Source organism: Somniosus microcephalus, chromosome 3 (genome assembly GCF_052327205.1).
Source record: "Somniosus microcephalus isolate GS21.2 chromosome 3, FLI_Smic_1.0, whole genome shotgun sequence".
Lineage (NCBI taxonomy): Eukaryota > Metazoa > Chordata > Chondrichthyes > Squaliformes > Somniosidae > Somniosus > Somniosus microcephalus.
Window position 1 is genome coordinate 343,094,230 of NC_140989.1, and position 13,678 is coordinate 343,107,907.

General features: G+C 49.3%; 1 protein-coding gene across 1 annotated transcript in view; it reads left to right on the forward strand.

Annotated features, from left to right (window-relative positions):
* Positions 1-13,678, forward strand: part of LOC147122292 (dihydropyrimidine dehydrogenase [NADP(+)]-like) — a 1,139,740-nt gene that overhangs the window by 900,483 nt on the left and 225,579 nt on the right. The window contains exon 16 of the mRNA XM_085983269.1: positions 5,094-5,177. Within this exon, the coding sequence (XP_085839395.1) occupies positions 5,094-5,177 (84 nt within the window). The remainder of the gene's footprint in view (positions 1-5,093; positions 5,178-13,678) is intronic.

The following is a 13,678-nucleotide window of genomic DNA, read 5'->3' on the forward strand; positions in this document are numbered from 1 at the left end:
CAATCTCGCCGCAATCACCGACCCCTCAATCTCCCCGCAATCACCGACCCCCCAATCTCCCCGCAATCACCGACCACCCCAATCTCCCCGCAATCACCGACCCCCCCAATCTCCCCACAATCACCGACCCCCCAATCTCCCCGCAATCACCGACCCCCCAATCTCCCCGCAATCACCGACCATCCCAATCTCCCCGCAATCACCGACCCCTCAATCTCCCCGCAATCACCGACCCCCAATCTCCCCGCAATCACCGACCACCACAATCTCCCCGCAATCTCCGACCCCCCCAATCTCCCCGCAATCACCGACCACCACAATCTCCCCGCAATCACCGACCCCCTCAATCTCCCCGCAATCACCGACCCCCAATCTCCCCGCAATCACCGACCACCACAATCTCCCCGCAATCTCCGACCCCCCCAATCTCCCCGCAATCACCGACCACCACAATCTCCCCGCAATCACCGACCCCCCAATCTCCCCGCAATCACCGACCCCCCCAATCTCCCCGCAATCACCGACCCCCCAATCTCCCCGCAATCACCGACCACCCCAATATCCCGGCAATCACCGACCACCCCAATCTCCCCGCAATCACCGACCCCCCCAATCTCCCCGCAATCTCCGACCCCCCCAATCTCCCCGCCATCACCGACCACCCCAATCTCCCCGCAATCACCGACCACCCCAATCTCCCCGCAATCACCGACCCCCCCAATCTCCCCGCAATCACCGACCACCCCAATCTCCCCGCAATCACCGACCACCCAATCTCCCCACTATCATCGACCCCCCAATCTCCCCGCAATCACCGACCCCTCAATCTCCCCGCAATCACCGACCCCCAATCTCCCCGCAATCACCGACCACCACAATCTCCCCGCAATCTCCGACCCCCCCAATCTCCCCGCAATCACCGACCACCACAATCTCCCCGCAATCACCGACCCCCTCAATCTCCCCGCAATCACCGACCCCCAATCTCCCCGCAATCACCGACCACCACAATCTCCCCGCAATCTCCGACCCCCCCAATCTCCCCGCAATCACCGACCACCACAATCTCCCCGCAATCACCGACCCCCCAATCTCCCCGCAATCACCGACCCCCCCAATCTCCCCGCAATCACCGACCCCCCAATCTCCCCGCAATCACCGACCACCCCAATATCCCGGCAATCACCGACCACCCCAATCTCCCCGCAATCACCGACCCCCCCAATCTCCCCGCAATCTCCGACCCCCCCAATCTCCCCGCCATCACCGACCACCCCAATCTCCCCGCAATCACTGACCACCCCAATCTCCCCGCAATCACCGACCCCCCCAATCTCCCCGCAATCACCGACCACCCCAATCTCCCCGCAATCACCGACCACCCAATCTCCCCACTATCATCGACCCCCCAATCTCCCCGCAATCACCGACCCCTCAATCTCCCCGCAATCACCGACCACCCCAATCTCCCCGCAATCACCGACCACCACAATCTCCCCGCAATCACCGACCCCCCAATCTCCCCGCAATCATCGACCCCCCCAGTATCCCCGCAATCACTGACCACCCAATCTCCCCACTATCATTGACCCCCCCAATATCCCCGCAATCACTGACCCCCCCAATCTCCCCGCAATCATCGACCCCCCCAATCTCCCCGCAATCATCGACCCCCCCAGTATCCCCGCAATCACTGACCCCCCCAATCTCCCCCCAATCACCGACCCCCCCAATATCCCCGCAATCACTGACCCCCCCAATCTCCCCGCAATCACTGACCCCCCCAATCTCCCCGCAATCACTGACCCCCCCAATCTCCCCGCAATCACTGACCCCACCAATCTCCCCGCAATCACCAACCCCCCACCCAACCACGCTCTACGTAACTCGCACACCACCCCCCCCCCTGCACCCCCACGCTATCTGCCCCCATCACCACTAAATGTATCTGTTCCTTGGCTGCGGCCTTTTCTGGAGCCTTATTCACTCAACAGGCAGCCAAACCTGCCAATCATGGAAGCTGTGGGGAAAAAAACACACACCGTGGAGTTTCCATTTGGGAAAACCTGCACTACCGGGTTTCCCGACCATAACTCCTCCCCCCGCCCCGCTCCAAAACCCCGCCCCAGTAAATATTGGGGCCATCGTGTTTCAGTAACCTAGAATATCAGCTTTATCTCCCTGTACTTACAGCTATTGACTATTTGAATTACCTTGTACAACAGACTGCATAGTCTCATAATGATGATCCTTAAAATTGCTAGTCATTTTTCTGTGAACCTTGCAGAATGTAGTACAAAATCTCAGAGTTAAAAGGGCTTACTGAAGTGAAATTAAATTAAACATTATTAGTCATTGGTTTTGTGATCTTAAGCTCGCGATCCATTTTAAACCTGTTTTGACCCAATTGACCATGAAATCTGTAACTGAATTCTGGCTTAACATAAGCTTTACTGTCTAAATGCTGACTATGATGAATGGCTTTATCATGCAGCTTGTTCCTTTTGCTTTCTATAAGGCTTACAATGCTTATTATTTTTCACTTCTCTAATGGCTATCAGTTTGAAAAAAATCATAAATCTGCACCTGTGCTCACATGAGCAGGTTTATGGAGGTATAATACTTGTTTAATTCCCTGTTCAGATGTGTTTTAAAATTATTTAACTCAAGACATTTTTGACAGCACAGACATATAGACCTAGAAAACCATTGGCGCGCCCCCATTTTTCAGGCGCAAAACAGGCACCTAAGCATCCGATATAGTGGGCGGCACGTGCCTGCTCATTACACGCTGGACATACGCCACTCACTATATTGGTTCGAGCTGCTCCATAGGCGCCCAGACTGCACGTAGGAAGTATGTTAAACACTGATGAAGTGACACAATAAGTCCCATTTTCTGTCATTATTGCCTCAATAACACCAGATATAATACATATAATCATTGATGAGGCAGCTAAAGATGGTTGGGCCAAGAACACTGTCCTGAGGAACTCCAGCCGTGATGTCCCGTGACTGTGATGATTGGCCTCCAACAACCACAACCATCCTCCTGTGTGTCAGGTATGACTACAGCCACAGGAGGGCTTTCCCTTTGACCCTCATTGACCTCAGCTTTGATAGGGCTCCTCAATTGCTGCCTTGATGAATTGAATGCTGCCTTGATGGCAAGAGCAGCCACTTTCACCTCTCCTCTGGCCAAACAGCCTCCTCCTAATCATCAACAAAGCGCTGGAAGTCATCATCAATAGTGCCATCAAAGGAGACTTACTCACCAGTAATTGGCTCGCTGCCACTTGACCTCCAATCTTGTAACGGCCTTGATCCAGGCGATGCAATCGCTGATTTGCAGAGGAGATGTTTAGCCTGCAGGCAGCCCTGTGCTGTGGTTTCTAAGATTGGTGCTTCATTCTAAGCGCTGCTCCTTGCTCGGCCTTCTAGACCCCCCATTGAAGCAGGGTTGATCTCCCAGGTTGATGAAGGTGGGGGAGTGAGGGATGTGCTGGCCCATGCATTTACAGATTGCAGTGGCTTATAATGCTGCTGCTGCTGCTAATGGCCAGGAGTGTCCCATTGCCCACTTTTGGATTGTTAGATCTGTTCTAAGTCTGTCCCAGTTCGTATGGTGGTAACACCACACTACACAATGGTGCGTGTTCTTACTGTGAAGAAAAAATAAATTGTCTTCACGAGGACAATGCAGCGGTCACTCCTACTAGTGCTATCAAGGACAGATGTGTCTGTGACTGCAAGTTGATTTGGATGCATTGAGGCAAGTCATTCCCTCATGTTGGTTCCCTCACTATCTGACATAGGTCCAGCCTAGCAGCAATGTCCTTCCCATATTGAGCATTGTGGTTACTGTCAATGCAGTAGCTGCTGTCGGGGCTGTGGCAAAATCTATCTGCAAGATATCTCTTTCACATCAAAAATGCAGCAGCAAGCAGCATCAGAAAGAAATGCTCCAAAGATAATCCAGTGATTTCCTGTTAATGTTCCCTAATTCTCCACTAATGAACTTCTTGACCTCTGCCTGGTTATAGCCTGATTGAGATTGGAACACACATTGTGTGAGCACCAACCTTCTCCATCACTCCATGTATAATTTTAGACAGAAAAGCATATTGAAAATTAGTATTTTTTGTCTGACAACATTTAAGTTTAATGAAATCATTGTTCTTTTCAGCTATTACAAAGTACTTTTTTAGTCATTTTAGGATCCTTGTATTTGTAATAGTATTTAGTATAATTTAGCAGTATTTTCCTTAACTGATTCTCATTTGATTTTTTAAAATTCAGTCCATAACAGATGAGTCTATTTTCTAAGAAATACGACAATCTAGTTGGGTGCCAATAAAGCACATGCTCTTTGATCCTGAACCCTGCTTCGAACATTGTGTAGTCCAAATTACAAAATCCTGAAATAGAACATAAAACTGGCTCTTTGTTCAAGTTTCCCATCAAATCTAGGGGCATGAGGCCAGCTGTTATATCTTTCAGTCTATAAGAAAGATTTAATTACACGTGTCAGCCAGTGGCTCAGTTGGTAGCACCCTCGCCTCTGAGTCAGAGAGGTCGTGGGTTCAAGTCCTACTCCAGAGACTTGAGCACAGAAATCTAGGCTGGCACTCCAGTGCTGTGCTGAGGGAGTGCTGCACTGTCGGAGGTTCCGTCTTTTGGATGAGACATTAAACCGAGGCCCTGTCTGCCCTCTCAGGTGGATGTAAAAGATCCCATAGCGCTATTTCAATGAAGTGCAGGGGAATTCTCCCCAGTGTCCTGGCCAATATTTATCCCTCCACCAACATCAATAAAGCAGATTATCTGGTCATTATCACATTGCTGTGTGTGGGAGCTTGCTGTGCGCAAATTGGCTGCCGCACTTCCTACATTACAACAGTGGCTACACTTCAAAAAGTACTTCATAGGCTGTAAAGCGCTTTGGGACGTCTGGTGGTTGTGAAAGGCGCTATATAAATGTAAGTCTTTCTTTACTTCCAGGTATGTTGATGTAAGTTGCTCAGGTCAGAAAAACAATTTGGGGTCTTACATTTGTAGTCTTGCAGTGCACTTAAATTCTTCATCCTTCATAGGATTCTGGTGCAGATGCCTTGGAATTAAACTTGTCCTGTCCACATGGCATGGGAGAAAGAGGAATGGGCCTGGCTTGCGGACAGGTAATACATCAATTTTAATCACTTTTGCATTCCATCAAAACCGTACGCGGCTGTTCTGCCGTACTTCTACCATAATTTCAGCGCGAGTCCTCGGATATGGTCTGAATCTAGATCAGGACTCGGATACATTAGCTCTGGGCCTTGTGCTGCAGTTCCCGAGGTGGCCTGTGGTGGCAGAGCCTCCAACTATCCCTTACATGGCCATCGACAGATGAGAGGAGGCCTGGTCAGCTCATTGTCATTTTTGTTTTTTAAACGCAGTTCAGTGTGGCTCTTTGCTAGAGGGAGGAGGGCCATGACAACCTCCCCCAACCCAGAGCAGCCACCTTCACCAGACTTTCTGGCCTGATGAATATGGCAGGTGTGCATAATGACACTGACGCCTGCTATTGGCAATTGAAGAAAAGATCTCCCTTCGGCCGCATGAACTTTAGCGAGGTCACCGGCGGAGGTCCCAGGTAGGTACATCCTGGCACTTATGCAGATTTTGAGGCCTGGTTCTTTTATATCAATTTTTTTCTCAAAGGCAATCTTTTGTAAGCAATAAGATCAGATGTAACATTCCCCTGCCCCCCCTAGTTAATTATATACGGTTGTCTTTGATACCACTTAAAACTCAAACAAAATATACATGCACAGATATTTTAGATACATTTGCTATGTTAAACAGAATAACCTTTACCAGAATGCTCAAAAGAATACTAGTTAAGATTGGTGAAGGTGCAATATTTAGTTTTTTATTCTCAAATTGATGCCAATTTGCCAACCGCATTGTGCTATACTAGGAACTATTTTTGTTCCTCGTTTTGAATTTAAGAACAGGTATTTAGCATTATTGCAATAAAATAGCAGTTATTATGCTCTTTTATTAAACTTTCAGGTCTTATTTGAATGTATTTAGATGACTGATAACTGCCTTACCAGTAATCTATTCCTTGTATCAACTGAAGTCAGAAACCTGTCAATGACCTCCTCCACTCATCATCCAACCCCATCACTTATTTCCCAATAATTCCATTGTACATTCATCAGCTTAGGGGTACTATGTCGAGGAACCAACTCGGGAACAGGCTATATTGGACTGGGTACTGTGCAATGAGAAGGGACTAATCAGTAATCTTGTTGTACGGGGACCCTTGGGTCAGAGCGATCATAACATGATCGATTTCTCACTCGAAATGGAGAGCGAAGAAATTGACTCAGAGACTAAGGTCCTGAATTTAAACAAGGGGAATTATGATGCCATGAGACGGGAACTGAGTAGGTCTGATTGGACAACGTTCCTGGGAGGACTGGAGGTAGATAAACAATGGCAAACATTTAAAGATAGAATGACAAAATTGCAAAAATTGTTTATACCAATCTGGCATAAAAGGAAATCTAAAAAGGTGACTCAACCGTGGATAACAGGGGAAATTAGAGACAGCATAAAATCCAAAGATAGGGCGTATAAAATAGCCAAAAAAAGCGCCAGAGCGGAAGATTGGGAACAGTTTAAGATAGAGCAAAGGAGAGCAAAGGGCATAATCAAGAGGGGCAAAATAGCTTACGAAAACAAGCTGGCGGAAAATATAAAAACTAACTCCAAAAGCTTTTATAAGTATATCAAAAGGAAAAGACTGGTGAAAACCAAAGTTGGTCCATTGCAGTCAGATACGGGGGAATATATAATGGGAAATAAGGAAATGGCAGATCAACTAAATGCATACTTTGGGTCAGTCTTTACGAAGGAAGACACAAAAAACCTCCCTGGGATATCGGGAAAAATAGGGACATTGGCAAAGGAGGAACTGACGCAAATCAATATCTCTAAGGATATGGTGTTAAGGAAGCTAAAGGGATTGAAGGTGGACAAATCCCCAGGGCCTGATAACATGCATCCTAGGGTACTGAAGGAGGTGGCCCTAGAGATAGCGGATGCACTAAGGATGATTTTTCAGAATTCATTAGACTCGGGAACAGTGCCGATGGATTGGAGGGTAGCTAACGTTACCCCACTATTCAAAAAGGGGGGTAGGGAAAAAGCAGGTAATTACAGACCTGTAAGCCTTACATCAGTTGTGGGCAAAATGCTGGAGTCCATCATTAAGGATGAAATAGCGGAGCACTTAGCAAATGGGGACAGGATAGGACAGAGTCAACATGGATTTACAAAGGGTAAATCGTGCTTGACTAATCTATTGGAATTTTTTGAGGGAGTAACTGGTAGAATAGATGGGGGAGAGCCAGTAGATGTGGTGTACCTGGACTTCCAAAAGGCCTTCGATAAGGTCCCACATAAAAGATTAGCATGGAAAATTGAGGCTCATGGGATAAAGGGGAAAGTTTTGGCGTGGATAGGGAACTGGCTGTCAGATAGAAAACAGAGAGTTGGAATAAACGGCTCATTTTCTGAATGGCAGGCAGTAACAAGTGGGGTACCACAGGGATCTGTCCTGGGCCCCCAGCTGTTCACAATTTACATTAATGACCTGGATCAGGGAGTCGGATGCAGCATTTCCAAATTTGCAGACGACACTAAACTAGGAGGGGGGGTGGGCTCAGAGGAAGAGACCAGGAAGCTCCAGAGCGATTTGGACAGACTGGGCGATTGGGCGGATAAATGGCAGATGCACTATAATGTGGACAAGTGCGAAGTTATCCACCTTGGGTGCAGGAACGGGAGGGCAAATTATTATTTAAATGGCAATAGATTGGGAGAGGGGGAAGTACAGAGAGACCTGGGTGTTCTTGTACACCAGTCACTGAAGGCGAGCATGCAGGTGCAACAGGCGGTCAAGAAGGCAAACGGTATGCTGGCCTTCATAGCAAAAGGGTTAGAATACAGGAACAGGGATACCTTGCTGCAGCTGTACAGGGCACTGGTGAGACCACACCTCGAGTACTGTGTACAGTTTTGGTCGCCTCATCTGAGGAAGGATGTTCTTGCCATGGAGGGGGTGCAGCGGCGATTCACCAGGCTGATACCAGGAATGGCGGGAATGACCTATGAGGAGAGACTATGTAGTTTAGGGATGTACACACTGGAGTTTAGAAGATTGAGAGGGGACCTCATAGAAGTGTATAAAATTCTGACAGGTCTAGACAGACTGGATGCAGAAGGAATGTTTCCCTTGGCGGGTGAGAACAGAACTAGAGGACATAATTTAAGGATAAGGGCTAAACCATTTAGGACAGAGATGAGGGGGAATTTCTTCACTCAGAGAGTGGTGAACCTGTGGAACTCATTGCCACAGAGGGCAGTGTACGCCAGCTCATTAAATATATTTAAGAGGGAATTAGATATATTTCTACGGGCAAAAGGGGTTAAGGGTTACGGAGAGAAGGCGGGGACGGGATACTGAATTAAAGGATCAGCCATGATCTCATCGAATGGCGGAGCAGGCACGAAGGGCCGAATGGCCTACTCCTGCTCCTATCTTCTATGTATCTATGTATCTATGTGCGTCCTCGGAACTCGATTTGTGTATTAAGGATTTACTGCCTGACTCAGACGGGGAAGATAGGAACAGCCACATCGTCGGCAGGAAGGGGCTGACAAGTCGGTCCCCACCATTTTTGGCGTGCTATTGCCCTCTTTCCACCAGGCAGGAGGCCTCAAAATTAACCCCTGGTTTAATCTTTCATGCCAAACACTTCTTCTCCTCTCAACAACTCGGCCTAGAAATTTAATAGCCCCCGACAACGGGCATGGTGATTGCGATGCGATAGCAACCCGCACCCGTTTGGGAGGATGGCAGGCTGCATGTAAAATTCATGCTGCCTGCTAATTAACAGGGTTGTAGCATTCAGCTGAGTGCTGAACGTACTGCTGAGTGGCTGAAAGCTCAGCAGAGGGTCTAAATTCGTCCGAGGCTAGCTCCAATTAAAGCTAGCCTGCACTAATGAAAGGCAGTCCGCACTTCTTAAAGGGGAGGTGCATTCTGCCTGCAGCAGGTGGTGGAAGTGGTTGGGAAGGCTGCTATCAGAAAAAGAAGATTGAGTAATGGATCAACAGGCCAGAGAAAGGGCTCCGATATTCTTAGATGCAGCACTGGAGGCGTTGGTCCAGGAGGTCAACTCCAGGAGAGAGGTCCTCTTTTCACAGGGGGCCAGGAGGCCCTGCAGGTAACAGACAAGAGTGCAGTGGGAGCAGACAATCAATGTGGTTAATCTCTCTCTCTCTTAGGCAGTCCCTCGGAACTGAGGATGACTTGCTTCCACGCTAAAAATGAGTTCTCAGGTGACTGATGAGCCCAATGCGGGACCTACAGTCTCTGTCACAAGTGGGGCAGATGGTGGTTGAAGGGGCGAGTGGGTGGGGTGCTTGGGTTGACGTGCGCTCCTTGCGCTGCTTGCGCTTGGCTTCCACTTGCTCCCGGCGAAGAGACTCGAGGTGTTCGGCGCCTTCCCGGATGCTTCTCCTCCACTTTGTGTGGCCTTGGGCCAGGGATTCCCAGGTGTCGGTGGGGATGTTGCACTTTTTCAAGGAGGCTTTGAGGGTGTCCTTGAAGCATTTCCTCTGCCCACCTGGGGCTCACTTGCTGTGTCGGAGCTCCGAGTAGAGCGCTTGTTTTGGGAGTCTTGTATCAGGCATGCGGACGATGTGACCCGTCCATTGAAGCTGATCGCGCGTGGTCAGAGCTTCAATGCTGGGGATGTTGGCCTGAGCAAGAACACTGACGTTGGTGTGCCTATCCTGCCAATGGATTTGCAGGATCTTGCGAAGGCAGCGCTGGTGGTACCTTGCCAGTGCTTTGAGGTGCCTGCTGTACATGGTCCATGTCTCTGAAGCATACAGGAGGGCGGGTATCACTACTGCTCTGTAGACCATGAGCTTGGTGTCGGGTTTGAGGTCTTGGTCTTCAAACACTCTCTTCCTCAGGTGACCGAAGGCTGCACTGGCACACTGAAGGCGGTGTTGGACTTCGTCATCGACGTCTGCCCTTGTTGACAGTAGGCTCCCGAGGTATGGGAAGTGGTCCACGTTGTCCAAGGCCTTGTCGTGTATTTTGATAATCGAGGGGCAGTACTGTGTGGCGGGGGCAGGTTGTTCGAGGACCTTTGTCTTCCGGATGTTAATTTAAGGCCCATGCTCTCATACACTTCAGTGAAGGTGTTGTCGATGGTTTGGAGTTCGACTTCCGAGTGAGCGCAAATGCAAGCGTCGTCTGCATACTGTAATTTGGATGACAGAGGATGGGACGATCTTGGATCTGGACTGGAGGCGATGGAGGTTGAACAGTTTCCCGTTTGTTCTGTAAATTAGCTCCACTCCAGCGGGGAGCTTACTGAGCATTGCAGCAAGGAAGATCGAGAAGAGCGTTGGTGTGATGACACAGCCTTGCTTGACCCCGGTCCGTACGTGAATTGGGTCTGTGGTGGAACCATTGGTCAGGATCACGGCTTGCATGTTGTCGTGAAGCAGGCGGTGGATGGTGACAAACTTTTGAGGGCAGCCAAATTTGAGGAGGACACTCCATAATCCCTCACGGTTGACAGTGTCGAAGGCCTTTGTGAGGTCAAAGAAGGCCATGTACAGCAGTTGGTGCTGTTCCCTGCATTTCTCTTGTAATTGACGCGCGGTGATGATCATGTCCATTGTGCCCCTTAGTGGGTGGAATCCCACTGGTTAATGTCAGCAGTATAGCTGCAGCAACCTGGACTCAGTGCAGGAAGAAGTTTAATGACATCACACGTCAAGATCAGTGAATTCATCTTCAAATGCCATGTCCCACCAACTATCTCTACCAAACACGACTCATACCTCACATTCATAGCTTCACCTCAATCTCACACACTCACCACTGCTGCAAGACTCATACCCCCATCTCACAGCTTGAACACACTGTCAGCTATTTAACCATGACAGGTTCATCACCCAAACACATTGCACCACACTCACTGACACACTTCCCAGAAAAGGTGGCGCATAACCGCAGACAGCAGAACTGAACCGGCGGGGGACAGGCTCGCCTGTATCACCTCATCCCTTGGAGGAGACGGTGCTGGTCATTCTTGGCAGGGGCATGGCTGAGCCCGTGGCCAGCGGCGGGGCTGAAGGAATTCAAGATGCCGGTATCCTCATACGTTATCCTCCTTCTCGCATCCCAATCCCCCCTCATCCCACAATCTCTTCTGATTTACAACCTGCACATGGTGTAAGAATGCAGCTATAGCTACCCCACCCCCGATGCACCTCACCACAACCATATCTTTGTACCTTTCTCATTTCAGACACCCAAGAATTGCAGCCTGCCCAGCCAGTGGTGGAAGAACAAGAGGGGGAGGAGAGTCCAGAAGTAGAAGAAGAAACACTGTCACCCGATTTCACACTCACAGCCACCAGCTCAGATACTGACACTCCGTATACTTTAAAGGATAGGTTAGATGTGGGATCTGCACATGGTGAGATACTGGGCATGAGTGGCCTGCAACCAGGGCAGGGGGAAAGGTTAGCACAGGTGCCAGCTGCCCCGGAGGGCGAGATCGCAAACGAGTTTTGTTGCACAGGACTCAGATGAAGACCTCGATGGAGCAGCCCACAGAAGAACGCTGAAGGGAGTGTACAACGAAATGCTTGGTGCATTGGCAGGCCTGCCAGAAAGCCTGAATGCTATGTCAAGGAGCATGGAGGCGTCCAGCTCCAGCCTTGCACGGGGCTTTGGGAAGAGCTTGGAGCCCATATTTTGCTTTGTGGAAGGGCTGGGCAGATCCATTAACACATTTGTGGACCCAACCATCATGCAGCGTCTGATGGCTGAAGTCTCAGCTTCCATTGCAGCACAAGCAGCAGCCACCCAACATCTGAGTGTTGCAATAGAAGCCCAGACTGAAGTCATGCAAGCACAGACTGCTGCCATCCATGGCTGGGTATAGCAGTGTGGAAAGGGGCGTGCAGGGTGTCACAGCAGTCTGTACTCCAGCAGATTACTAGGATTGCTGAGGTGCTGCCCCTGTGGCATGGCAGTGGCTCCGTGGAGGCCGACCCTGCTGTCCTCTCTCAAGAGGACAGCATTCGTCCTCCCACCACTGCAGCACCGCCAGTGCCAGCCAGTCCAGACAGCTGTCACCCATGCCGAGGTGGTGCGGCCTGAAACCAGGCCTACTAGGCCCAGAGCTCCTCGAGGTCATCCTGCAAGGCCATCTGCAGTCTCCCTCACTGAAAGTCAGCAGTCTTCCACCAGCCATACAGCCACTGGGGTAGCACTGTGTAGGAACACCAAGATAGGAAAAGGCACACGCTAGACCGTCACTAAGGGAATATACAAGGCTGATTAGTTAAATTTTTGATATAACATGGATGCATGTATGGATAAAGTTTGATTGGAAAGTTTGCATTGTGGTGGCTTTTGTATCAGCATTGTGGTCAAAATGGCGCTGTAACGATCAGTAACAGAGGGAAGGTAGGTGCGGGACTAAAGTTGAAAGGGGAGATGGGGTTCTGTTCAATCGAACCACTGCCGATGGCTCGATCCCGGATATCCTGGCCAGAAAGGGGCTGTCTGGGTTGCTTCCTTCCTTGCGCTTCCACCTCCTCCTCCTGAGCTGGTGGCCGTATCCCTGGTGGCAAGGGCTGTGCCCTCATTGATGGCGAGGGCTGAGCCCTCATTGATGGCAAGGCCGTGTAGGATACAGCAGACCATGCAGAATCGGGAGACACGCTCTGTAATGATCAGTAACATGTCATTCTAGAATGGTACACTAGGTGGAGCTGTATGTTTAGTAGAGGGCTACCCACAAGGCAGTAGTCAAGATGGATGCCTGTACACTAGTCCACATGGCTGAATAAATGACTAGCTCAAGCTAGCTGTTCATAATGAAAACGTCTATTTATTTATGAACATAACATGGTACCAGGATTGGTAATATCTGCTGAATATTGTGAAACGCGACATGGAGAATTTGAAGCCACCGGAGGGTTTGAAACTCACGGGGAATGTCGACTGCAATTGGCGGACTTTCAAACAACAATTCGAACTCTACATTGCTGCCATCGGGTTCGGTACGATGCCAGACGCAAGGAAAATAGCGTTACTGCTCACGGTTGCAGGCCTGCAGGCGATAGAGGTATTTAATACATTTGTATTTGATCAAGAGGAGGACAGAGAAAAAATGGACGATGTGCTAAAGAAGTTTGATACACATTGTTCTCCCAAAAAGAATGAGACCTATGAGAGGTACGTGTTCCGTTCACGGACACAGCAGAACAATTTGACTTTTGATAGCTTTGTGACCGATCTGAAACTGAAAGCACAGACATGTAATTTCTCTGAACTGAAATCATCCATGATTCGTGCCGAGATTGTGTTTGGTATTCATGATAAAAAGGTCAGGGAACGTTTGTTGAGAGAAACCGAACTAACAATGGAGGATGCTGTGAAAATATGCCATGCCAGTGAGCTATCTCAACAGCACGCAAAGACTTTCAGTGAAATTAATAATAATGCGACTGTAGTGCGTGACTGTGCTGCTGTCGGTGCTGTGTCCTACAAAGGGAAGAAACGTGGGCAGAACAGAAA